This window comes from Peromyscus californicus, unplaced genomic scaffold (genome assembly GCF_007827085.1).
Source record: "Peromyscus californicus insignis strain IS unplaced genomic scaffold, ASM782708v3 Scaffold_15__1_contigs__length_86483966, whole genome shotgun sequence".
In the NCBI taxonomy this organism is placed as follows: domain Eukaryota; kingdom Metazoa; phylum Chordata; class Mammalia; order Rodentia; family Cricetidae; genus Peromyscus; species Peromyscus californicus.
This window is the reverse complement of record NW_026294447.1, coordinates 60,165,523-60,192,114: the sequence shown is the minus strand read 5'-3', so window position 1 is coordinate 60,192,114 and position 26,592 is coordinate 60,165,523. Positions and strand designations below refer to the sequence as shown.

General features: G+C 44.8%; 2 protein-coding genes across 7 annotated transcripts in view; one reads left to right on the top strand and one right to left on the bottom strand.

Annotated features, from left to right (window-relative positions):
* Tecpr2 (tectonin beta-propeller repeat containing 2) overlaps positions 1-26,592 on the bottom strand; it is a 105,261-nt gene that overhangs the window by 70,171 nt on the left and 8,498 nt on the right. For 4 of the 6 annotated variants that reach the window (XM_052738990.1, XM_052738993.1, XM_052738991.1 and 1 more), the window contains exons 3-4: positions 3,225-3,353; positions 2,401-2,532 (exon numbers count right to left, since the gene is read on the bottom strand). In XM_052738990.1, coding sequence (XP_052594950.1) covers positions 2,401-2,532; positions 3,225-3,353 — 261 coding nt within the window. The remainder of the gene's footprint in view (positions 1-2,400; positions 2,533-3,224; positions 3,354-26,592) is intronic. The other 2 variants (XM_052738994.1, XM_052738995.1) reach the window with 1 other exon arrangement.
* Positions 7,767-10,706, top strand: LOC128110958 (small integral membrane protein 10-like protein 2A). Its single transcript, XM_052739047.1, has one exon. It carries the CDS (start codon positions 8,470-8,472, stop codon positions 8,704-8,706), a length of 237 nt encoding a protein of 78 aa, XP_052595007.1. The 5' UTR covers positions 7,767-8,469; the 3' UTR covers positions 8,707-10,706.

Genomic DNA, 26,592 nt, shown 5'->3' with positions numbered 1-26,592 from the left:
GTGTTTTGCCTGCATGCATGCCTATGCACCACTTGGGTGCCTAGTTCCCAGAGGTCATGGAGGGTGCTGGATCCCCTGGGAATGATTCCAGGCAGTTGTGAACTGTCACTGTGAGTGCTGGGAATAGAACCCAGCTCCTTTGGTAGAGCAGTCAGTATTCTTAATCTCTAAAATATCTGTGGTGGTTTAAATAAGAATGGCCCCCATAGGCTCATATAGGTGTGGCCTTGTTGGAGGAAATGTGTCACTGGGAGTGAGCTATGAGGTTTCAAAAACCCACGCTAAGCCCAGTTTTTCTCCCTCTCTCTTCCTGCTCCTACAGATCAGGATGTAAAGCTGTCAGCTCCTGCTCTAGTGCCATGCCTGGCTGCTTCCCACCATAATAATAGTGGACTAACCTCTGAAACTGCAAGTGAGCCCCCAATTAAATGCTTTCTTTTAGAAGAGTTGCCTGATCGTGGTGTCTCTTCAGAGCAATAGAACACTGACCAAGACAGCATCTCTCCAACCCCTGCCAGTGCTTTTGGTTGCCCACTAAAACCAGATGATAAGATCCTATTGCTGGACACACCCACGCTTAGGTTGCAGGGCACAGAGAAATCAAGCAAGAACTGAGCTGGAAGCTTACTCCTTGCTGCCCAGTTTTCAGAGTGCCAGAAGGTAGTGCTATGCAGGTTTCTAGAGGAAAAAAAAAAATCAGTCCTACCCCATTTTGGACCCACCTGTCAGGCAAAGTATGCCAAAGGTCCACACCACAGGAGGGAATTCATGCTTGTTAGTATAAAGCTGGTCAAAAGCCCACAGCTAGAGATGTCATAGGTACTAGCTGGGAAGCTACTATTGTTGTTTTGCTAAATGGACATGTTGTACCCATCAAACTACCTTCTAAATATTTGTGTTTATGCTCTTAGATTAGTGCTTCTCTCAGTGTTAATCAGAGAAGCTTCTTTTTGCAGTGGGTAGAATTTAACTGAAAAAATTCAAAACTGGTCAATTTGCCTCTGGCTCTCAGATACCCAATCAGTTTTAATGACTTTTCCTATTATATTTACGTGGTGAGCTGCATGCCCATGCCACAGCACATGTGTGAAAGTTAAATGACAACTGAAAGGGGTCAATCAATTCCTTTCTGTCACGTGGGTCCAGGGCATCACACTCAGGTCATCAGGCTTGGCAGCAGGTGACCTCACCCACTGAACTGTTACCAATACTCCCTAGCAGTCGTTCTAAACTTTCTGGTCTCAGAACCTTTTATACTCTTAGAAAGATGACCCCAAAAGTGTTTGTTTTGTATGGATTATATCTATAAAATGTACCGTGTTAGAAATTCCAACTCAGTGGGTAACAGTTCAGTCTTAGATTAGAGGGCTAATAAAATAGTAAGTGCTGCTAGGCATAGTGGCTATTTCAAAACAAACAAACAAACACAAATCAAGAAACCCCACTAAGTTATTAGAATCTAACACAGGGAATGAAGGGGAAAGGGAAGTCCACCAAATGTTTAGTCCATCCGGCAGGCACATGGCAAAAAACAAAACACAGGCATTATAAGGCCTGACCTGCAGTAGGAAAGCCATGGGCTTTGGAGCAGAACCTATTTGAAAGGAGTCTGCCAGGTCCATGCTTATGCCCCTGGACTGAATCCTGGAAATAAGAACATACAGACAGGCTGCCAAGATGGCTGAGTGGATAAAAATGCTTTGCTGTCTGGCCTGATGACCTGAGTGTGATCCCTGGGACCCACATGGTGGAAGGAGAGCTGACTCCTGCAAGTTGTCCTCTGACCTCCACACACACTGGGGAAAGTGTGTGTAAGGCCCCATGCCCCCACACAAAATAAAGTGAAAAATGTAGACCACATACAACCCCAGGTGCTCCGATGAAGAGGGTCTAAAATGACATGTAACTGGGGTAGAACACCGTGCTCCTGTTAAGTCTTTCCACCACTTCCTCCATAGGTCTTCTGTGGAAGATGCTGGCTGGAGCTAAGTTCTCCATTCACTGGATCTCTACTCTTTGTCCACAGACATGACTGGAAACATGTACAATCTGTTCTTTTGTTCCTTTTGAGATACTTGAACTATGTAACTCCAGCTGGCTTGGCACTTTCTATGCAGCCCAGGCTGGCCTTAAACTCATGAAAATCCTCCTACTTCAGTTCTCAAGTGCTGGAACTACAGGGCAGTGCCATGTCTGACTCAACTTTGTGACCTCCACCATTGGTTTTGCAGGCCAACTCTTTAGTCACAGTGAAAGACGCTTATAAACCACTGGAAACGTCCACGAGAGAGAAGGCTGTAACAACTGGTGGTGGAGGGCACAAGCCACCGAGTGTGAGCAAGACTGAGGTGTACTACAGACAAAGAAGGCAATGGACAGCATCTCTGACGATCCCCTCACCTGATCTAGATCTAGAGAGGAGTAGACGATCTTCCCCTTGTCATCTCCGGAGAACAGCTTCATCCCATTGGGGCTCCAAGCCAGAGCTGTAATGCTGGTTTTATGAACACCAGTGACATCAAATCTCCGAAGCTATGGGGGACAACAGAACAAGGGAAGGGAGAGCTGAGTGACTGCAGTTATGTGACTGTCACTCCTGCTCTGGGAGGAGCTGGTTTTCCACACACAACTGTGCACAAGGTTCCCTCTGTCTATCCACATTCGAAACTCACAAGATGGCTCATCGGATAACAGCAATTGTGGCCAAGCTTGGGGATGTGAGTTTGATCTCTGGAATCCATATGGTAGAACGAGAGAACTGACTCCCCCAAGTTGTTCTCTGACCTACACACATGAGCTGTAGCACATGTGCATGCACACACACACACACACACACACACACACACACACACACACACACACACACTACAATTAAAAAAAAACTCACAAAGAACACAAGAGGGCATTAAGGAAAAGTAAGAGCACTAATATGTGCTTTATGCCGAATGTCCCGTGCAGGGACAAAGATATCACCCAGTTATAAGCAGCACAATGTCATGGTGAATATATGATTTCTTGGCAGAGAAGGACTGCCATACCTTTCTTTTTTTTGAGACTATGTAGGCCAGGCTGGCCTCAAACTCACAGGGACCCACCTATCTCAGCCTTGAGAGTGCAGGGATTGAAAGGCGTGTACCACATTACCCAGCTCTGAGGATTTCTCATCTTAAAAATCCTGAGGAACCTGCCAAGAAGGGAAGCAATGCTAGAACCTGAGCACTCACCTGCTTGTTCCTCCCCGGCAATGAAGACACAAGTTGGAAAACTGCCACCTTCCCAGAGGCGGTGCCTGCTGCCACAAGGTCATCAAAGCAGCTCAGCAGCTTCACCACGGTGATAGACTCCATCTTCCCCTAGAGGAGGACACGCCAAAAACAAACTACCTGTGACCAGAGACACTTAAATGAAAAAAAGGAGCTGTAAAGCCAGAACCATGAAAGTAGGCCCTGGGCTGCAGCATATAAATTTCTGACTGGAAATGTATACAAGTCAGAAAGAAAAATTTTTCTAGGATCTCTGCTATTATTATTATTATTATTATTATTATTATTATTATTACTATAACAATATATAGAATCCCAAATTACCATTTTGAATACATTTCGGTACACAGTATATCTATAGTGTATAGTCATCTATTATTATCCTCCATTCCCAGAATTATTTTCATGTTGTAAAGTAGGAACTTTACACCCATCAAATAATAAGCCCCATTTGTTGGTGGTGGTACACGCTTTTAATCCCAGCACTGGGGAGGCAGAGGCTGGCAGATCTCTGAGTTCAAGGGCCAGCCTGGTGCACAGAGAGAGTTCCAGGGCAGCTAGGACTGTTTCACAGAGAAACCTCGTCTTGAAAAACAAAAACAAAAATAAAAAAACCCAAAAAACTAATAAATCCATTTTCCCATCAGACCCCTCCCCACCCAGCTTCTGGCAACTCCCTTCTCTTTAGACCTCTAGAACTCTAACGCCTTATTGCCTGTCTTTTTCCAACTGCCGTATTACCTAACACAAGGTCCGTAAGGTCCATGAAACATGCTGCGGCATCCATCAGAATTTCCCTCGCTCCATCCCTTTACATAGTCATACACAGTTTGCTTACTCATTAATCATTTGTTGTCATGGATGTTTCTATTTTGAGACAGGGTCTCTTTATACTACCTTGGATGACCTTGAACAAACCGCCCCTTCTCCCCCTTCAGCTTCTCACATGCTGGGATTATTGCTCATTTGCCACCATGCCTGGCTTTATCCACTCCTGTTTTTGTTTTGTTTGTTTGTTTGTTTGTTTGTTTTTTGTTTTTTCCCTAAGACAGAGTTTCTCTGTTTAATCCTTGCTGCTGTCCTGGAACTCACTTTGTAGACCAGGCTGGCCTTGAACTCACTGAGATCTGACTGCCTCTGCCTCCCAAGTGCTGGGATTAGGGCATGCACCACCACCACCTGGCTACTCCTGTTCTTATTTAATATTACTTTTTAAAGTCAGTACACAAAGCCAAGGGTTTCCTTACAACATATTCACACATACATATCATTATACTATGTTCTTGTTCCCTCCCCTCCCCTTTTCCCTCTAGATAGCCTTCTTGACACTTTCAAGCCACAGGTAGTCCATTACCCTGTCTGTCTATCTTTTTTCTTTTTTGCAGGCAGGGTCTCACTATGTGGACCATGCTAGCCTCGAACTTGCAGAGATCCACCTGCCTCTACCTCCACATCCAGCTATCCTGGTGATCTCAATATCCACTAATCTTTCAAAGAAGACTTGAATTATTTCTCACTTTAGACACTGTAAATAATGCTATGCAGAATGTACAAATATCTCTCGAACTCCTGCTTTCAAGACAGGTATGACAGTGCATGTCTATAACTGCACAACATGAACTACCTTATTTATTTGTAATTTCTCTGAGATAGTCGCATGCAGTCAAGGGTAGCTTCAAACTTGAGGATGATTTTGAACTTTTTTTTTTTGAGATAGGTTTTCTTGGTGTAACAGTCTCAGCTGTCCTGGAACTCGATCTGTAGACCAAGCTGGCCTCGAACTCACAGAGGTCTGCCTGCCTCTGCCTCTCAAGGGATTAAAGGTGTGCACCACCACTGCCTGGCTAACTTTGAACTTCTTGGTCCTCCTACTTCTACCTCGGAGTGGTAGGATTTTAGGACGATGCCACTATGCCTGGTTTGACGTGATGCTAAGGATGAAACCAGGAGCTTCATACATGTTAGGCAAGCACTCTTGACTGAGCCACATCCCAGTCCTCACAGTGATCTTCATACATTGAACTATCCTTACATTCTAGGAATCGATTTGATTTTGATCATGGTATATAATTCTTTGAACCTGCTGCCGAATTCAGTTTGCTAGCATTTTTTGAGGATTTCTGTACTGATGTTCACAAGGAATGATGCTCTATGGTTTTATCTGGTATCTCTGTCAGGCTTTGTTATCAAAGTAATGTTCTTGTTACTTTTTTTTAGAACTTTTATTATTTGTAATTATGTGTATGTTTATACACACATGTGCATGCACTTATGAATACAGTGCCCACGGAAGACAGAGGTATCAAATCTCCCTGGAGCTGGAGTTACAGCTGCTTGTGAACAGCCTCATATAGGTTCTGGGAACAGAACTCAAGTCTTCTGCAAGAAAAGTATGTGTTACTAACCACTGAGCAATCTCTACTGCTCTTTTATTTGTTCTTTACAGTGATTTATGTTGTTAGTTGTGTCAAATATTCACCTTGTTTTGTGTTTTCAGTATTGAGCACTGAACCTACGATCTTGTGCGTGCTAGGTAAAGTTTCCACCACTAAGCTATATCCCCACCCCTTACTTATTAAATTGTTAACATTGATTTATTTAGTGTGTAAGGGAGAGTGTGCCATATCATGTGTAGAGGTCAGAGGACAATTGAGTGGAGGTGGGTTTCTTCCTCTACCATGTGGGCTCCAGAGATCTAAACTTAGGTCATCAGGCTTGACAACAAGTGCCTTTACTCTCTGAGCCACCTGGCTGATTTTATTGTTCTTCAAATGTTTAGTTGAATTCATTAGTGAAGCTAACATGTACCATTAGCTTTACTTTACCAGTTTTTACTGCTATCATTATTACTAATTTGATACCTCACTAATAGAGATGTACTAAGCTTTTCTTAAAGAGTGATTTTAAATTCATTGTATATGTATTGTGGTAAGATCCAATTGCTAAAGACAACACCTACATTTCTCACTGAACACAGAGAAGCTGAACAGGTGCCTAACTAGAGCCTTCGCCCCTACTGACCAGTGCTCATGGTACTGAAAGTTACTCTACACACTACCAGAGGAGAAAGGTAAAGATCAACCTAGCTGTCTTAGTTAGGGTTGCTATTGCTGTGATGAAACACCCTGGCCAAAGAAACTTGGGGAGGAAAGGGTTTATTTGGCTGATTGTAGTAGTATTTGCTCCGCCCATGACATTGGGCTATAGGGCCTGACAGAGGTAGTGCTTCCTGCCATTGTCATGACCTCTTAAAAGGAGAAGGAGAAGGGGACCCTTCTCCCTGCTCCTGCCTGCAAGACAGATTCGCTCCCGGTCAGTTCAGAGGACAACTTCAGCTGTCTAATCCATTCTGTATTCCTGACTGTATTTCCTCAATTTACCTTAATAAATTTCCCTAATATTTCTTAAACAGACTCCCGTGGATTTATCACTTTAGCTGATACTTCCATATCACTGTTCATCATGAAAGGAAGTCAGGACAGGAACTCAAACAGAGCAGGAATCTGGAGGCAGGAGCTGATGCAGAGGCCATGGAGGGATGCTGCTTACTGGCCTGCTCCCTGTTTTTCTCAGCCTGCTTTCTTATAGAACCCAGGGCCACCAGCCCAGAGGACAGCACCACCCATGATGGGCTAGGCCCTCCCCCTATCAATCACTAATTAAGAAAATGCCTTACAGATGGATCTTATGGGGCTGGGGAGATGGCTCAGAAGTTAAGAGCACTAGCTGCTCTTCCAGAGGTCCTGAGTTCAATTCAAGACAGAGTTTCTTCGTATAGCCCTGGCTGTCCTGAACTTGCTCTGTAGACCAGGCTGGCATTGAATTCACAGAGATCCGCCTGCCTCTGCCTCCTGAGTGCTGAGATTAAGGGTGTGCACCATCACCACCTGGCTGCCACGGCACTCTTAGAATTCTACATCGAGATTGGCAGTCAACAGGAAGAGGGAGAGAGACACTGGACATGGCTTGGGTTTCTGAAACCCCAAAGCCCAACCCCAGTGACACACTTCCTCCAAGGCCACACCTACTCCAACAAGGCCACATGTCCTAATCCTTTCAAATAATGCCACTCCCTATGAGCCTATGGGGGCCATTTTCATTCAGACCACCGCAGCAGTATTCATTTTATTGCTACATTCCCTTACCAGAACAATAGTTTTTGATTTCCCCCTAGGTCCCTGGCCTACCCAGCCTCATACTCTTGGCCAGCTGAGCAGTGTTTAGGCATGGAGTACGCCTTAGATCCAATCAGATGGTGGTTGGTGGCTCCTACCACTTTTGTGCCACTGTTGCACCAACGGATCATCCAGGCAGGTCAACATTGCAGATCAACAGTTTGTAGCTAGTGTCCTGGCTACTTTTATGTCAACGTGACACAAGCTACAGTCATCGAAAATGAGGGAATCTCAATTGAGAAAATGCCTCCATAAGATCCATCTTTTTTTTTTAAGATTTATTTATTATGTATACAGTATTCTGTGTGCATGCCAGAAGAGAGCATCAGATCTCATTATAGATGGTTGTGAGCTACCATGCGGTTGCTGGGAAGAGGGAGTGAGTGAGAGAGGTGAGAGAGAGAGAGAGAGAGAGAGAGAGAGAGAGAGAGAGAGAGAGAGAGAAGGAAGGAAGGAAGGAAGGAAGGAAGGAAGGAAGGAAGGAAGGAAGAGTGGTTGTGGTCATGGTATCTCTTTACAGCAACAGAAACTCTAAGATAGAAGTTGGTACCAGGGACTGGAGTATAGCTGTGATAGGCCAGACCATGCTTTTGTTTGGAGGAATGTAGACTTTGGTACTCTGGGTTAGAAAAGCAGTGGAATGTTTTAAGTACTGCTTAATGGGTCATACTAGTAGGAGCATGGAAGACAGTGGTGCTGAGCATTATGAGGTAAAGAGTTTTGCATTAATTCCATTGGCAGAGGAAATCTCAAAATAGCCCAGTATAGCCTCTGTCTTACGGTTATTAGTGTTAATTCTGATGAAGATTTATAATGAAAAGGTGCAAGCTGAGCAGGGAAATTACAAAATGTAAATTTTAAGGAGAAAAAGAACACTGGGAAGTGGACTGGAGATAAGTCCTGTGTTCAATGAGATAAATGGATTAAGAAATGGAATAAGAGCCTGAGGGCGGGGCTGCCGGGCAGCGTGGGGCGGCGTGGCGCAGCGCACTTAGCTGGCTTTGCAGCGGGTGAGCCGGTGAGCCAGGCCGATGGCGGTGACTACAGCCCTGTCTGCTGCAGCGGCGGCTGCGGCTCTATCAGGCCTGGCAATGCGACTGTCGCGTTGGGCGGCGACACGCGGCTCCTACAGCGCCTTCTGCAAGGGGCTCACGCGCACGCTGCTCACCTTCTTCGACCTGGCCTGGCGGCTGCGCGTGAACTTCCCTTACTTCTACATGGTGGCCTCGGTGATGCTCAATGTCCGCCTGCAGGTGCGGATCGAGTGAGCCGTCGCCCGGCACCACGGCGGCCCCTCGGGCGGAGAGCGCCATCCGCGCCACCCGCGCCAGACGGCCGCCGGGAAGGACCGTGGGGCCCCGCAGTGCCCAGAGACCGCGGCGGGGGGCGCAGGCGGGACGGCCCGGACCCCTCCATCTTAGGTCTCCTCCGCGGAGGGCCCCAGGTACCATATCCCATACCGCAAAAAACCTTCACAGCCGAGTCCTTTTCCACTGCATCCAGAGAATCACCAGAGTCTGGCAAACCTGTTGCCTCCCATTGGCCAGAAAGGGGGAACACTCGAAAGAGGGGATGCTACCGCAGGATTTACCAGGCCCTGTGCAGGAAGGCTCCCTGCAGCACCTGCGATCACACTCTCCAGACCCAGAAGCCCATCCACCAGCCATGAGCAGCCTGGCAGCTGTGTACCACAGGATCTGGGGAAGTGGTCTTGCTCTTCTAGGTGATGGCTCACCACTTCTGAGATCATTTCAAGATGGATCCCTACATAGAGATGTCTGCTGCTGTTCCTGTAGCAGCCCGGGGAGCAGCCGAGTGAAGAGCCTACCTAGAAGAGGAAAGGCCCTTCTGGTAGAGGCCTAGAGGGGTGGCGTGGCTCGGGTCTTCTGGCCCTTCCATAGAAAAGATACCAGTGTACCTTGGGCACTGATATCTCCTAGCAACACTGTGAGGGAGAGGTATTCTCCCACCTCAGGAACTCAGCGGGGCTCAATGCAAGGCGTGGGATTTGCCCTTGTTACACAGAATAGTGGGGAGCTTGGCCTGCCCTGGACCTCCATTCCCCCACCTCCTCTGCAGTCTTCTTTGTGACCTGGCAGGACATTGGGGTTGGGAGGGAGTAGAGAGCTGCCAGGGGACCTAGGGAGAAAGAGAGACCATGGGGTAGGGAAGCTGGGCATCTTCCTTTCCTGGGAGTGGTCTAGAAGACAGGCCAGTAGTTGAGTTCATGAACAGAGAGGAAGGTTCGAGAACTTCCTGAAATGTCTAGTCCTCCCTGCCTCTCTGGTGCTTGACCAAGGGCTCCTGAGCAGTTGTGTGCTAGTGGACTGCAGATGTGGTTCATGGGAGGCTGAGGAACTACGGGCTGAAACCCATGGTTTGTATGGCCCTGTTTTTGTTCCCAGGCTTGCAGCCCCATCCCTAGCATCACATGGGAAAAATCTCCTCCAGATAGGTGGAGGACAGTCTGTCCAGGAGGCCCTGCATAGGCTAGAGTCTCCAAATGCCCAAGGACAGCCCAAGGGATACTTTTACTACTTAACCAACATTCCCCCAGCTTTTCTGATGCTGGTATCTCAAGGTCCGTGCATTCCATTCCTGATGCAGAAACCTTCAGCATGCCAGCCAGCCCCAGGGACAGAGTGACCCATCTGCCTACTTGGAGTCAGAGACCCAAATGGAGATCTGTCTCAGCTGAAGGACACAAGCTGAAAGGTGGCTGCTACATGTTCTCCGCTCTTTGCCATAGCCCAGGACCCGATGGTTTCCTTCTGCCAAGTCTTGCTGAGTAGTCTGTATATGTATGTTTGAATGCATGTGTGCACGCCTGTGTGTAAACATGTGTGATGGAGATGGAGCTGTTGGGTAGCGACAAGAGCTCCTGGGAATCTCCTGTTTTCTGTGTACAGGAGGGATCATGGACTACTTGGAGAAATGGGTATGGAGTCTGAGGCCCTGCCAGGGAAGCCCCTCCCTGCTCATGCTCAGGCATGGACTATGGTGTGAGGTCAGAGGCACTGGCATTGGACTGGATTCTGGGCCCAGTGGCGTCAGTCAGGAGACGGGGATAGAAGGAGGACTCAGCTTTGTGTTCCTGTCCCATTCTGGCCCTGAGTAGTCTGAGCTTCTGCGTCCCCCCCCTCCCCCTGGGCTCCTTTTGTTCCTCCATGATGCCCTCGCTGTGTGATGGGGTGGTGATGCACTTTATTTCCTTGCAGTCTGCATTGCAGGCTGCGGAGCTTCGATCATTTTGGAGACTTGACCTGGATGAGCGTACATTTCCTTGTGTGATGAACTCCGCATTGCCAGTGTTGTCTGGTCAGAGATGCAGTTCCGATGTTGTCACTTGTTGTTGTCTCCCAAAGTTAGAAGAAAATCTTCGAGTTCAGTACACCAAAAAAAAAAAAAAAAAAAAAAAAAAAAAAAAAAAAAAAAAAAAAAAAAAAAAAAAAAAAAAAAAAAAAAAAAAAAAAAAAAAAAAAAAAAAAAAAAAAAAAAAAAAGAAATGGAATAAGCCGGGCGGTGGTGGCACACGCCTTTAATCCCAGCACTCGGGAGGCAGAGCCAGGCGGATCTCTGTGAGTTCAAGGCCAGCCTGGGCTACCAAGTGAGTTCCAGGAAAAGGCACAAAGCTACACAGAGAAACCCTGTCTCGAAAAACAAAAACAAAACAAACAAACAAAAAAAAAGAAATAGAATAAAGGGAGTGGTGACCTCAGGGCAAGATCCCACCCAGCTAAATTTCCAACCCAGTGAAAAGGAACTAAAGAAAAGCTTAGAGCTAGGTGTGGTGGTGCACACCTTTAATCCCAGCACTAGAAAGGCAAAGGTTGGCAGATCTTTGATTTTGAGACCAGCCTGGTCCAGAGATTCAGTTTCCGGACAGCCAAGCTTAGGCAGTGAAAGACAGAAAGCTAGTGAAGATATAATTGAACTAGGGGGCCAAGTTCCATCTCCAGTAAGCAGCAGAACTTGGTAGCTTCTGTTAGCATTCAGACTCACCCCTTGGGGACCTGACCAATATGCAGGCAATACCTTAGCCCACTCAGGTCCTGACAATGTCATGTGTTCATCATGGTCTCTCTGTGCATGTGCTAGGTCCACTCATAAAAAGGCGGGGTCCACCCTCTTTTTCATATCTTTTTCTCTTTTCTTCTTCTTCCTCTTCTCTCCTCAGTTCCCTTTTCTCCCTTCCCCCCAGTAAAGCTCTATGTGAATGTGGTCTGCATGGTATATCTCTCTCTTCAGCTCCCACCTGCCGTGACTGCTGGGAGCCATTTTCAAAATACAACAGTTTCAGCCACATGGTTCTGGCTTTAGAGTTAAGGATAGAAGAAACGGGTTATGGAATTTTCCCCTGAGATTAAGGAAAGCTGCGGAGGCCAGGCATGTGTCAGGGGTGTCCATGAATGGAGGCCTAGAGAGGCCATTGCATGAAGCTATGAAACTGAAGCCTGGACTGCTTTGGAGATCCCAGGGAGTGGAACCAGCACAAGAGAAAAAGTGTGTTGCATTTTTGCAGTTAACAAAGCTGAACAGAATTGGAGATCTGACTAGTGTGTGTTTTGACAACAGACATGGAGGTGCTGGAGTTTGCCCAGTTGGTTTCGGTCTTGCTTTGGTCCAGTATTTCCTCACTATACTCTCTTCCTTATATTTTGGAATAGTAATATATATTTGTGCCATTATATGTTGGAAGTATGTGATCTGTTCTTTTATTTTTATTTTATAGGGGATTACAGTTAAGAGACTGCATGAATCTCAGAAGAGACTTTGAACTTTAGACTTTTTTTTTTGTTGTTTTTTTTGTTTTTCGAGACAGGGTTTCTCTGTGTAGCTTTGCGCCTCTCCTGGAACTCACTTGGTAGCCCAGACTGGCCTCAAACTCACAGAGATCCGCCTGTCTCTGCCTCCCGAGTGCTGGGATTAAAGGCGTGCGCCACCACCACCCAGCCGAACTTTAGACTTTTAAATAAATTTGAGGCTTTTGGGACTTTTGAAGTTGGACTGAGTGCACTTTTGCATTAAGTATGGCTACAAGACTTTGGGGGCAAGGGAGTGGAATGTGGTGGTTTGAAAGATAATGGCCCCCAAAGGGAGCAGCACTATTAGGATGTGTGGCCTTGTTGGAGTAGGTGTGGCCTTGTTAGAGGAAGTGTGTCACTGTGGGGGTGGACTTTTAGGTCTCCTATGCTCAAGCTACTCCCAGTGTCACAGTCAACTTCCTGTTGCCTGCAAGATGTAAACTCTAAGCTACTTCTCTAGCACTATGTCTGCCTACATGCTGCCATGCTCCCCACCATGGTGATAATGGAATGAACCTCTGAAACTGTAAGTGAACCATCCCAATTAAATGTTTTCCTTTATAAGAGTTGCGGTGGCCAGTGTCTCTTCCCAGCAATAGAAATCCTAACTAAGACAGATGGGTAGGAAAGTGAGGAGGATGTGGGAAGAGATGAGGGAGGAGAAACTGTGATTTGAATATTTTCTGAAAAGAAATGTATTTTCAAAAAATAAAAAAGATTTATTTTACTTTTAAATTTTATGTATATGTCTGTGAGGGTACGTGCATGTGAATGCAGGTGCCTCTGAAGGCCAGAAGAGGGTTTTGGATGCCCTAAAGCTGGAGTTACAGGTGGTTCTGAGCTCTCTGATGTTGTACTGAGAACCAGCCTGGGTCCTCTGCAAGAGCAGTACATACTCTTAAACATGGAGCCATTCTTCAAATGCCCTGGAAGTCACTTCAGCTGGAGAGGGAGGGCCCTACAACAATAAGGGGATGTTCAAAATGGTCACCTACCTTCCTGACACATTTGTGATCAGAAGCAGCTATCAGCAGTAAGAACCTACCTCAAAATATGTAGAGGACAGAGTACTTTTTAACCACTCTGGATCCTGAAAAATGAGGTGTTCCAGTAACAAAAACTGCTTTCCACAGGGTGAGGAGTGAAATATAGGTATCTACTACTGTGTTAAAGACTAAAATTGACCAAATCTACCTACCATATTTTACCGTCAAGCTATCTCTGGAAGCTACAAACTAATAGACTTGAGTTCCAAATCAATGTCTTTTCTTTTTTAAAAAATATTTATTTTTATTTTATGTACATTAGCATTTTGCCTGCATGCATGAGGGTGTTGGATCCCCTAGAACTAGAGTTACACACAGTTGTGAGCTGCCATGTGGGAATTGAATCTGGGCCCTCTGGAAAAGCAGCCAGTGCTCTTAACCTTTGAGCCATCTCTCCAGCCCCTAAATCAATTTCATTAGATAGATTCTGCACAAACAACTTCAAGCTAGGAGAGGAAATGATGCCTAGTGGTTTCCTACCATCCACTGTCTTCCCAGAAATCTCCCTTTCCATTCTAAATCTTTAATATTCAAAATAACAAAAATTTAAAAGAAATACTGATTAATCATGAATAAACTGAGCCCTTATTGAGAGAGAACTAAAGGTTAGGAGTAGTGGTGCATGATTTTAATTTCAGCATTTGGAGGTAGAGACAGGGGGTCTCTCTAAGTTAGAGGCCAGCCCGGTCTACATAGTGAGTTCCAGGACAGCCAAGGCTGTATAGAGAGACCCTGTCTCAAAAACCAAGGGAGACAGAACATGATGAAGAAAGGAGCTCTGACAAAGGTTATTTCCCAAACAATAAAAATAAATACAAAAAGAAAAGTTTGTCTGGGTGGTGGTGCACGCCTTTGATCTCAGCACTCAGAAGGCAGAGGCAGGAGGATCTCTGTGAGTTCAAGGCCAGTCTGGTCTACAAAGCAAGTTCCAGAACAGGCAAGGCTACACGGAGAGACCTGTATTGGAAGAAAAGGGAAGGGGAGGGAAGGGGAGGGAAGTCTGAAGTCAGAAGAGACCACACCAGGGCCAAGACCAACTTGATGTCTGTGTGGACAAGCACAGAGCCACTGAGAGGTGATGCCTGTCCTATCTCTCCCAGTCTTGCCCAGTTAATTAAACAATATACCTGAAAAAGATTTATAAACTGATTCCTGGCATGTTTGGTTCTTAGATCAATAATACTATTAACTAACACTGACTCAATCTTCTTGTGAGTTTATTAAAACCATGGCACAACACACAAATATTCAAGCTTCAAATCTTTTATGAGATCATCTTTTATTTTGAAATCATTTATTCATAGGAATCACACAACTGTTTCCCCTTTTGGCAAACTAACTTAATTTCTGATGTAGTAATTTCTGCAGTCATCATCCTGCCAAATATGTGAGAATACCCTCCATATTCTAGGTACCAAGAGAAGCTATGGTTTACCAAAGTAGCTTATAGTCCTGGTTCTGTTATAGATTAGCTATGAGACATGCACACGAAAAAGCTGCCTACAGCAACTGGGGGTGGTACTGACAGCTCATTTTCATATGGTACTTTACAGCTTTCAGGATATTTTCATGGGCTATAAATAAATCCAATGCCAGATGGTAATACAGGTTAACAAATCCAGATCTTAGGCAGTAAGGAACAGAGGGATCCTTTGAAGATTCTTAATCTTGCTGGTGTTATCAGTCAGGTCTTTCTTAAGCATGATTAGAAACAGGCAGGAGGAACACGGGTGTGGGGCTAGGCAGGAAGACCAGCCTGAGCCTGCTGCAATAGTTCAGGCCAAAGTTAGCAAAGAGTCAAGTCTAGCAAACCACAGTTAATGAAATGGGGCCCCAAGGCAGTAAAGCCATAATGAATACAAACTCCATCAAGATCTTCTTGGGATGCTGATAGCAACATGATAGCAGCGTATTTTTTTTTTTTAAGGCAATGTCTTTCTATGTAGTCCTGGCTAGCCTAGAACTCATGTTCACTATGTAGACCAGGCTGGCCTCAAACTCACAGAGCTCCACCTGCCTCTGCCTCCTGAGTAATGGGTTTATAGGCATGCGCCACTATGTCCAGCTACCATAACCTTTTTTATTGAATGTTTTCCTGTGACAGGCAACTTGCTAAGCACTGTACCTACATTGCTGAATCTATAATCAACCTATGAAAGGAGAAGCTATCTATCGCTATCTTTGTGTTATAAAAGAGGGGCTCCAAGACGCTGGGTAACTTGTCAAAGGCAGTTAGAAACAAGTCAGGGTCCACAAGCAAGTATGAGTATCTCTAGGACCTACTAGGCCTCAGCTCTGGGCTCTGGACCTTCTTTGAGTGAATTCAAAGATCTTGCTGATAGACAGTTTGGTAGGGGTGTGAAGAGGAAAGAGGATAAAAGGAATTGTATTATCTGGACCTACCTTACACGAGAATGATAGTGCCACCAGAAAAATTCACTGACACTGCTTCTAAGGGAAAAGGTGACATAACATGTTTTGGATATACAAAGTCTTAACGTGGTAACAGGATTTTGAAAGAGTATTTTCCCTAAGAATATGTAACTACAAAACCACACTCCATAGAGAAGCAAAATAGCTTGTTAAGAGATCTTACCATGCCACAGCACAAATTTAAAACAGTTCGTAATTTTCCTGAATGGTTTCAAAATAAAAATAATCATTCAGTATCTACTGCAGTATGCTGTGGGATGTTCTGTATGGCAAATGTGTTGCTAATTAGTCAATAAATAAAACACTGATTGGCCATTGGCTAGGCAGAAAGTGTAGGCGGGACAAGAAGGAGAATAAAGCTGGGAAGTGGAAGGCTGAGTCAGAGAGACACTGCCAGCCGCCGTGATGACAAACAGCATGTGAAGATGCCGGTAAGCCACGAGCCATGTGGCAAGGTATAGATTAATGGAAATGGATTAATTTAAGCTGTAAGAACAGTTAGCAAGAAGCCTGCCACGGCCATACAGTTTGTAACCAATATAAGTCTCTGGGTTTACTTGGTTGGGTCTGAGGGGCTGTGGGACTGACAGGTGAGAGAGATTTGCCCTGACCGTGGGCCAGGCAGGGAAACTTAAGCCACAGCAGTATGTATACATGTTTTCTAATAAACCTATTGCTAAGCTTGGATTAATATTAATTAGCCATTAATAAATGCCATGGTTTCTAAGAACCAAATACCCCAAGAATCAGACTACCAGCACTCAACCACAGTTCAGACAGAAACAGACTGTGAGGCTTCAACCTCACACAGTACAAACCACCTGAAAATGCTAAGACAGGAAAACAAACAAACAAACTTTGAAATGTATTGCCTAATTTTCACAAAAAGGAAAATCTGTAGCACCAAAAATAAAGACAATGCAGCCAAAGCAGGCAGAAAGCAGTGTGAAGCCACAAATGCCCTGTGACTGACTGCCTTCCCAGATGCTAGCTGCCACCCACACAGAGCCTTGGGTCCTCAAGTTGCAGCTGAGAACAACCTCCAAGCCAGACACAGACAGATGCTGGGATGCACATCCTCTGCAAAAGATGTTACTCCCAGGATCTAACCCTAACTAGGAGTAAGCTAGAAGATCACTCTGCTGGCAAGTGAACTCAAAAGGGATAGGTCTTCCCCCAGGCACTGACTGGGGGGAAGGATCTTGCTCAGTGGTAGAGCACATGCACGAGGCCCCAGTATAAGGGAGAGGGAGATGAGGAGGAAGAGTAACAATAATAATCTGCTCCATTCAGCAACACGCTTTGAATTTTTCTCTCTACTTAAAGATGCTACAGCCAGACAGTTACTCTGAAGAGCTTCTGTGCTGGGGGCACTGCAAGCTCACTTACAGAGGCAAACAAACCCATCTGCAGAGCGGTCTGGATTCTCACACTTTTCTATCAAATAGCTCAAGTATGGGGGTCACAGGAGGACATGGTCAGGCCTGACAGGTGCAGAAAGACAGGTAGGTAAAGTTGCTGCCCCTGGATGACAGCCAGCCAAACACAAAGTGCTTTGTTACGATATTCCTCTTGGCTGTCACGTCTTGGTCTCCCTATGTTACCTAGGCTGGTCTCATTCTTTTCGAGACAGGGTTTCTCTGTGTAGCCCTAGCTGTCCTGGAATTAGCTCTGTAGACCAGGCTAGCCTCAAATTCACAGAGATCCACCTGCCTCTGCCTCCCAAGTGCTGGAATTACGGCGTGTACCACCACACTCAGTCAAAATTCTGTTTTCATGTGTGAACACAAAATGTGATCTTGCATATATGATGACACATCGGACATACACTGCCATCAGCATTACTGAAGTTCTGATGTACCTCTCTCTGACTACATATCCATCTCACCAAAACCCTGCTTTCAAACCGGGATTAACTTTTCCCTTGTTTTTAATCATCGCTTTTCCTAAAGTGTATGCACCCTTGAGCACTGGAGCGGATCGTTCCTAATGGTGATTCGGCATATGAAGGGCTGGCCCTCTACCTTCCTGACCCACACACTCAATCTTTCTGGTGTCTGCTGTTCATCAGCCTAGAAGACTGACTAATGACCATACTTTAGAGATTGAAGATTAAGCCAAAAATCCACCTTGTTATTTTATACTGAATGAATGGTTATACAAACAAGAATGCCCTGAGGAGTGACCTACATATTCTACCCCCACAGTCTATCAACATGAGCAGCAAGTATCTGTAGAATACTTGGCAAGATGGGAACAATTTCTGATCAAACACTCATCATGCTCTCAGACCACAAGGGTCCCACCATGAGAGCTGCTTGAAGCACAGGCCTCAAACAGAGCTGTCCATCTGTGGACACAGCTCTTGGGTCTCCCTGCTACACAAGCTGATGTTTAGTTTTCCCAAGTTCCTTTCCTTCAGTCACATTGTCTTTTCTAGTATAAAAGCAGTCTTTTCTCATTCTGGCCTGGGAGACATTCTTCTGCTTGTTTATTTGGGATGTGTGTCTGTGTGTGCACACATGCTGTGTATGCTGTATATAGGCAGAGGATAACTTGCAGGAGTAGGTTCTCTTCATCCACTACGTGGGTCCTCCAGATTGAACTCAGGTCGTAGGTCTTTACCCATCAAGCCATCTTGCTGTTTCTTTCAGATGACTCTGGCCATCAGTGATCTAATCTATTGTGTGTTAACTCTCCTGCCTCCCTTATTCCCAACATCCTATACCACATATTGCTGTCCTCTCGCTAGCAATAAGACCTCCTGAAACAGAAATCTAGTAATAAAAAATGCTATGCCAGGCGGTGGTGGCGCACGCCTTTAATCCCAGCACTTGGGAGGCAGAGCCAGGCAAATCTCTGTGAGTTCGAGGCCAGCCTGGGCTACCAAGTGAGTTCCAGGAGAGGCGCAAAGCTACACAGAGAAACCCTGTCTCGAAAAACCAAAAAAAAAAAAAAAAAAATGCTAAGAAGCTGGGGAAGGTGCAAACTGGTAACTCCCAGTACTCGGGAGACTGAGCCAAGAGGACTGCCGTGAGTTCAAGGCCAGCCTGAATAACAGAGTGAGAGTGTCTGCAAAGGAAACAAAGCTGTTAAGGAAGATTGGATTTGAAAAGTGCCTGGACTGGCTTTCTGGACCTACACCAAAGCATCAGGCTGGCTCCACCCACCTTCTTAGGCACCTTGGCAGGCTGTTTTTCCTTTATACGTGGACAAAACCACATCAGGAGAAAGCGCTCTTTGTGAGCTAGCTCATGGAAACTGTCAAGTCTGACAAAGCTTTCATTATGAGCTTCTTGTGGCAAGCCAAAGCTTAAACTTCAGCAGAACCTGCTAGCATATTAAATACCTAGTATGTGCAAAATATTCTGAGATAGTTAAGAAGGCCAAAATAAGATAAAGATTCATAAGAACTGCCTTCTTCACTAACAAAGAACAACTGTTAAGAGTTCTCATACAACCTTGCTGCCTCCTCTGGCAACTTCCTTAACTCAAGATGGAGTAAAGAGTAATGCAGGGCTGAAGGGGGAGCATAGGCTGATGCTCAGAGGGCTTAAACAACAGGAGGAGACAAATGACTCAGGAAGAGGGACACCTAGACTGCCAGCATCACCCTCAGATGTCAAGGGACAGAAAACAATCCCCCACCCTGTCTCGAAAAACCAAAAAAAAAAAAAAAAAAAAAAAAGAAAAAAATTTAAAATTAAATTCCTAGCCATCAATGAATTGAAGCAATGCATGGTAAGGACACGTGGGGTCTCCATATTGCAATGCTACCAACACATCAATGAGCAGACATCATAGGCCTCTAATCACCAGATCCAGGGGCTATTTTCACAGGGAATGGCAAGGGAAGACATTAAAAAACACACTTTTAGCTGCATGGAGAGACAAATTTCTGTATCACTTTAGAAACTATACCAGATTGAAGTGAATGAAACATTCATCACTTTCTGAACCCTGACTCTTTGGGCTGAAAAATAGGATGGACATGACCAGGCTCAGGGCCTTTCCAATCCTCCTGCTAGAATGGGCCACCATAGGAGGATCAGCATACTGTGTTGGGCGTGCTCATCAAATCTTTGTTTGGTGTCATGTTCTCGGCTAGATGTTCCCTGGACTTCCTGCTAACTGCTACCACATCTCTTGGCTAACGCCTGTTAGCCCCTTGACCGATTTGTTCTGCTTCGTTTGCTTGATGTTTTACTTAGCTTACTTCTCTTATTTTTCTGGTTTTTCCTTTAGACTTGTAGCTCCACAAGGGCAGAGACTGCCCACAGTGTGCTTTACAGAGCTCTAGTATCTGGCATGAGAGAGAATACTGACTCCAAAGATACCTGCTGACTGAATTTACTGGGAGAACAAGCATGAAGACATTGTGGGACTGAAAGCTAGGAATCCTCCTTGGGTATCAAACATGGAGGAACCTGAAGTCAGTCCATGAAATTACAACAAGCTGAAGACTAAGCAAAGAGACGTCATGTGTTTAGCTTTAAATCAGACAGTTGGAAACTCTGGTCCATCATCATCATATTTTTGGGCAGTAAGTAGGAAGAAATTCGTGTGTTTCCATCTGCCCCATCTCACCAACTTGGAGGGGGGTGGGGAGCTGGAGGCAGAATTCCAAAGGCACTTATCTCAAAAGCACATGCTAGCTATATTTACCACATTAAAGGTCTGCTTCCTGCTTTAGGAACATAACTTCATTTAAAAAGTTGCTATTTTGCCGGGCAGTGTTGGCACGTGCCTTTAATCCCAGCATTCAGGAGGCAGAGAAAGGCGGATCTTTGAGTTTGAGGCCAGCCTGGTCTATAGAGCAAATTCCAGGACAACCAGAGCTACCCAGAGAAACCCTGTCTCGGAAAAAAAACAAAGCAATTCAAAACAAAACAAAAGATGCTATTTCAAGGGATTAAAAAGATGACTCAGTGACTAAGAATGCTTACTGTACAAGCTTGAGGACCTGAGTTCGAATCCTCAGCACCCAAGTTAAAAAAGGCAGGCATGTCTGTATGTGCCTGAAGCCCAGAATTTAAGTGCTGAGACAGATGGATCCTGGGACCTCAAGGTCAGCTAGCCTATGCAAAATGGCAAGTTTCTGGTTCAGTAAGAGGCCCTGTTTCAAGGCAATAAAGCAAAGAGAGATAGAGGAAGATGACTGATGTTCTTTTTGGCCTCTGTAATACATGTTCTTTATCCAATCTAGGTGATTACTAGGGGTAGTGTGTGTATTCATCAAGTTGTACACTTTATATAAATTATATTTCCATGAAAAAGCAAAATAGTACAGTCTAACTTAAACTTGTGGAGGCATATTTTATGACTCATAATCTTGGTGAATGTCCCACATGTATTTGTAAAGAATGTGTATCCAGGTGGGATGGTGGTACTCCCCCTAGTCCAAACACTTGGAGGAAGAGGCAGGCTAATCTCTGTGAGTTCAAGGACAGCCTGGTGAATTCTACATAGTGAATTCTACACTAGCCAAGGCTACAGAATGAGACCAAGACTCTGTCTTTTGGGTTTCTAAAAAAATGCGTATTCAGCCGGGCGGTGGTGGCGCATGCCTTTAATCCCAGCACTCGGGAGGCAGAGCCAGGCGGATCTCTGTGAGTTCGAGGCCAGCCTGGGCTACCAAGTGAGTTCCAGGAAAGGCGCAAAGCTACACAGAGAAACCCTGTCTCGAAAAACCAAAAAAAAAAAAAAAAAAATGCGTATTCAGTTCTATAGACGTCAGTTAGATAAAGTTGGCTCACAGTGAGTGCTCAATTCTTCTATATTCTCACTTTCCTATCTCCTATTTTTATTACCAAGAGACTCCAAGTCTCTTGTAAACACTGACTTGTTCTATTTCTTTTTTTTTTTTTTTTTTTTTTTTTTTGGTTTTTTCGAGACAGGGTTTCTCTGTGTAGCTTTGCGCCTTTTCCTGGAACTCACTTGGTAGCCCAGGCTGGCCTCAAACTCACAGAGATCCGCCTGGCTCTGCCTCCCGAGTGCTGGGATTAAAGGCGTGCGCTACCACCGCCCGGCTGACTTGTTCTATTTCGTCCTTAATGTATGGTGAATCTCTGTCATTAGGGACACACACTTATGTCTTCTTTGTGAACCATGTCATTATGTATCATCCCTTTTTATCCTGTTAACCTCTTTGCTTAGAAGACAGTCTTGATATTAACACATCTACTCTAACTTTCTATTGGTTAGTACATGGTGTATCGTTTTACTTTTGTTGTTACTGTTGTTGAAAGAAGGTCTCACACAGCCCAGGCAAGCCTGGAACTCACTACGCAGGTAAAGCTGGCCTTGAATTCTGACCCTCCTGCTTCCACCTCCCAAATGTTGGGATTATAGGCATGTGCCACCATCACCATGCCCAGTCTCCCTCTTTTTCCCCATTCCTTTTTTTGTTTGTTTGTTTTGTTTTTCGAGACAGGGTTTCTCTGTGTAGCTTTGCGCCTTTCCTGGATCTCGCTCTGTAGTCCAGGCTGGCCTCGAGCTCACAGAGATCCTCCTGCCTCTGCCTCCCAAGTGCTGGGATTAAAGGCGTGTGCCACCACCGTCCAGCTCCCCATTCCTTTTTTAAAAACAGGGTCTTGCTGTATAACTCTGGCTGGACTGGAACTTACTATATCCTCTTCTATTGTCCTCTGTCTTAGAGTTTCTATTGCTGTGATAAAACATGACCAAAAGCAACTTGGGGGAGAAGGATTTATTTCAGTTTACATGTCCTGACTGTAGTTCATCATGAAGAGAAGCCAGGGTAGGTAAACAAGGCGAGAGCTTAGAGACAGGAGCTGATGCGGAAGTGATGGAGTATCAGTGCTTACTGGCTTGCTCCTCATGATGACTTGCTCAGTCTACTTTCTTATGGCACCTAGGACAACTGGCCAACAGGTAGCACTGCCTACAGTGAGCTGGGACCATCGTCAATCATCAATAAAGAAATGCACCATGCTGGGCACTTGTGAAGCAGAGGCAGGTGGATCTCTGTGAGTTACAGGCCAGCCTGGTCTCCAGAGTGAGTTCCAGGACAGCCAGAGCTCTACACACACACACACACACACACACACACACACACACACACACACACACACACCCACCCTGGCCTCCAGAGTGAGTTCCAGGACAGCCAGAGCTCTACACACACACACACACACACACACACACACATACACACACACACACACACACACACACACACACACACACACACACAAAAAAAACTTGTCTCAAAAAACCAAAAGGCAGCTTACCTACAGGCCAAATCTAGTGGATATATTTGCTTAGTTGAAGTTCCTTCTTTTAAAATGACTCTGGCTTGTATGAAGTTGACATGAAACTAGCCAGCATACTCTTTAACTTATTTTCTAAGACAGGATCTCCAGCTTAACCTGGAGCTCACCTTTTCAGCTAGACTGGCTGGCTGGCCAGCAAGTCCCCCAGATCCCTCTATCTCTGCCCCTCAGTGGTAGAGTTGGAGGCTTTTTTGTATAGTGCTGTAGATCTGACCCAGGATCCTCCTGCTTTATGCAGCAAGTACTTCCCCAACTAGGCCATCTCCCCAGCCCTATCCTGTTACTTTTCACTTACTTGTATCACTGCATTTTAATTGAGTTTCTAACTAATGCTATATTTATTTCACCCTTTTTGCTTGTTTGAGTATGATATGTATGTGTTATATTATGCGCAGTGTATGTACCTTTTAGTGTAGATCTGCACATGTGGGTACGCATGCATATGTGTGTGTGCATGCATGCAGAGCCTCAGAGGTTGATGTTGGGTGTAAAAAACTGCTTTACATTTACGTATTTATTTTGTGTGTGAGAGTGAGCACATCCTGTGGTACCCAAGTGGAGGAGCAAGGACAAACTGTGGAAACTGGTTCTCTCCTCCACTACAGAGGTTCCAAGTAGCAAGTGCCTTTACCTGAGGACTGTACTGCCAGTTCATCATCTTGGTAAATATTATCCATCAGAAGGGTCTCTCACTGAAACTGAACCTCTGGCTAGCCAATGAGCTTCAGGGAACACACACACACACACACACACACACACACACACACACACACACACACACACACACAGAGAAGTAACAGGCATATGCTTCTGTGCCTCATTTTCATCTTTTTATGAATCTGCTCTGACAATTTAAAACTGTTGCTCAAGAGGTTACAAATACATGCATATTTAACTGGGGGGGCGTGGCGCACACACAGTGGGGACTTACAAATGCTAAACATGTACTCTACCACTGAGCTGCATCCCTCGCTCATATATACTCTTCAGAGTTCACCTCTGCAAATAGGATGTATGAACCTTAGCAGCATATAGCAGCACCCTATTCATGTTGTAACTGTCTTCCATATGACTACATCTACACACACTGCTTTCGACTGTCAAATATATCTCAAGGAACTCAATAGAGAACAAATAATCCATTTTATTTCCCTAAGAATTTACTATAACATTTCACTCATTCCTGATGCTGTGTTCCCTCTGAAGAATTTCCCTAAACAATCACTTCAGAGCAGGTATTGACAATCAACACTGTTTTCCTTCATCTAAGAGAACTTTGTTTCTCACTCCCCTCCTTTTACTCCTCTTCTACTTATTTATTTGCTGGATAGCCCTGGCTGGCCTGGAACTTGCTGTGTAGACCTGGATGACCTCCAATTGAACAATCTCAGGAGCTACCTCAGCCTCCTGAAAGCAAGGATCACAGGGTTTTGCCATCTGGGTATACCTTGGTTTTTTTGAGAGAGGGTCTTACTCAGTAGTCCAGGTAGTCTTAAATTCACAGTACTCTGCCTGTCTAGCCTGTCAAGTCCTGGGATTCCAGGTGCGAGCTATGACACTCAGTTCCATCGCGCTTATAATAGATATTTCAAGGCTGGGCAATCTTTGGAAGTTTTGTTTGTTTTAAGAGAGGTCTTGCTGTGTCCTTTGGTCTTGACCTTGGGAACTGAAGTGATCCTGTTACCACAACTTCTCAAGTAGCTGAGGCAAGTGTTTGCTAACATCCTCAGTGGGTAGTTCTTTCAGAATATATGCTACTGTCTTCTGATTTCTAATGGGAATATACAGTCATTCAAACCACCATCCCCTGTAGGAAATAGGTTACTTTTTTCTAGCTATTTTTAAGAATTTTCTTTCTGTTTGTTTGTTCTGTTTGAGACAGGGTCTCTCTAATAGGCCTGGCTGTCCTGGAACTCACTATGTAGACCAGGCTGGCCTTGATCTCACAGAGATCCACCTGCTTCTGCCATACCAGTGCTAGGATTTAAGGCATGCGCCACCACGCCCAGCCTAACAGTTTTTCTTATCCTTAGCAGTTTGGTTCCTATGTCTCTGACAATAACTTCTTCAGTTTATCTTGCTAGGGTTCATCTTTCATTCATAAGTCTTCCTTGTTAAGTATTTAAAGATTTGAGAAATTTTTAATATGTTAAATTTGTAATTACACTTTAAATATTAATTATAATGATCTTCAATGTTTGGGGGACTTGAACAGTCAAATCTGTGAAATATTATCCACTAAATAAATAGATAGATAGATAAATAAATAGTGATGGGAAATGGGCATGGTGGTGCTTGCCAACAATCCCAGTAATTAAGAGGCTGACATAGGAGGGTCACAAGCTTGAGGATAGTTTAGCTACATCATGAATTCCAGGCCAGCTTGGTCTACATCAGGATGCTATCTTGAACTGCCTACTTAAATAAAAACAAGAAGACAATAGTTTTTCTTTTAAAGTTATTTAATGTATATGTATATAAGTGTTTTGCTTATATATACATATGTGTACCACACACATGCCTGGTGCCCTTGGAAGTTCAGAAGAGAGCATCAGATTCCCTGGAACTAGAATTAGGGGTGGTTTGCACCACTATGTGGGTGCTGGAAACTGAACCCAGGTCCTCTACAAAAGGTCTTAACTACTGGGCCATCTCTCTAGTCCCTACAACAGTTCTGTTGTTGTTGTTTTCAGTACTGAGGACTGAACCCAGTGGCTTGTGGGCATGTTAGGCAAGCACTCTACTGCTAAGCTATAAACCCATTCTCAAACAAAAATTATTGCTACAGACTAGATAGTCTGCCCAAGTTCAAATGCTAGTGCTGTCATTTATTATTATTATTCACCAGACATAACTTAGAGCACCTGAAATCTTAATGTTCTGGAGACTAAGTCATAAGGGTCATGAGTTCCAGGGATAAATACATAGTGTGTTTTTGGTTTGTGTTTGTTTGTTTGCTTGCTTGTTTTATTTTATTTTATTTTATTTATTTATTTATTTATTTATTTATTTATTTATTTATTTATTTATTTATTTTTTGGTTTTTCGAGACAGGGTTTCTCTGTGTAGCTTTGCGCCTTTCCTGGAACTCACTTGGTAGCCCAGGCTGGCCTCAAACTCACAGAGATCCGCCTGGCTCTGCCTCCCGAGTGCTGGGATTAAAGGCGTGCGCCACCACCGCCCGGCCTGCTTGTTTTATTTTTTGAGACAGGGTTTTGTTGTGATATTCTGTTTGTGTTCTGACAAATAAAGCTTGCCTGGAGATCAGAGGGTGGAGCTAGCCACTAGTTAACCATAGAGATCTGGAGGTCTGTATAGACAGGAGACAGGAAATGATGGCTGGGCAGAGAGAAGTGATGAGGTGGGGCTGAGATAGGAGCTCAGCCCCTTTCAGGTCTGAGTCGGAGAGGTAAGAGGTGACTGTGGCTGCTCCTTTGCTTCTCTGATCTTTCAGCTTTCACCCTTGATATCTGACTCTGAGTTATTACTAAGACTAATTAGGATAGCACTACAGGGTTTCTTTGTGCAGCCCTGGCTGTCCTAGAACTAGCTTTACAGACCAGGCTGGCCTCTAA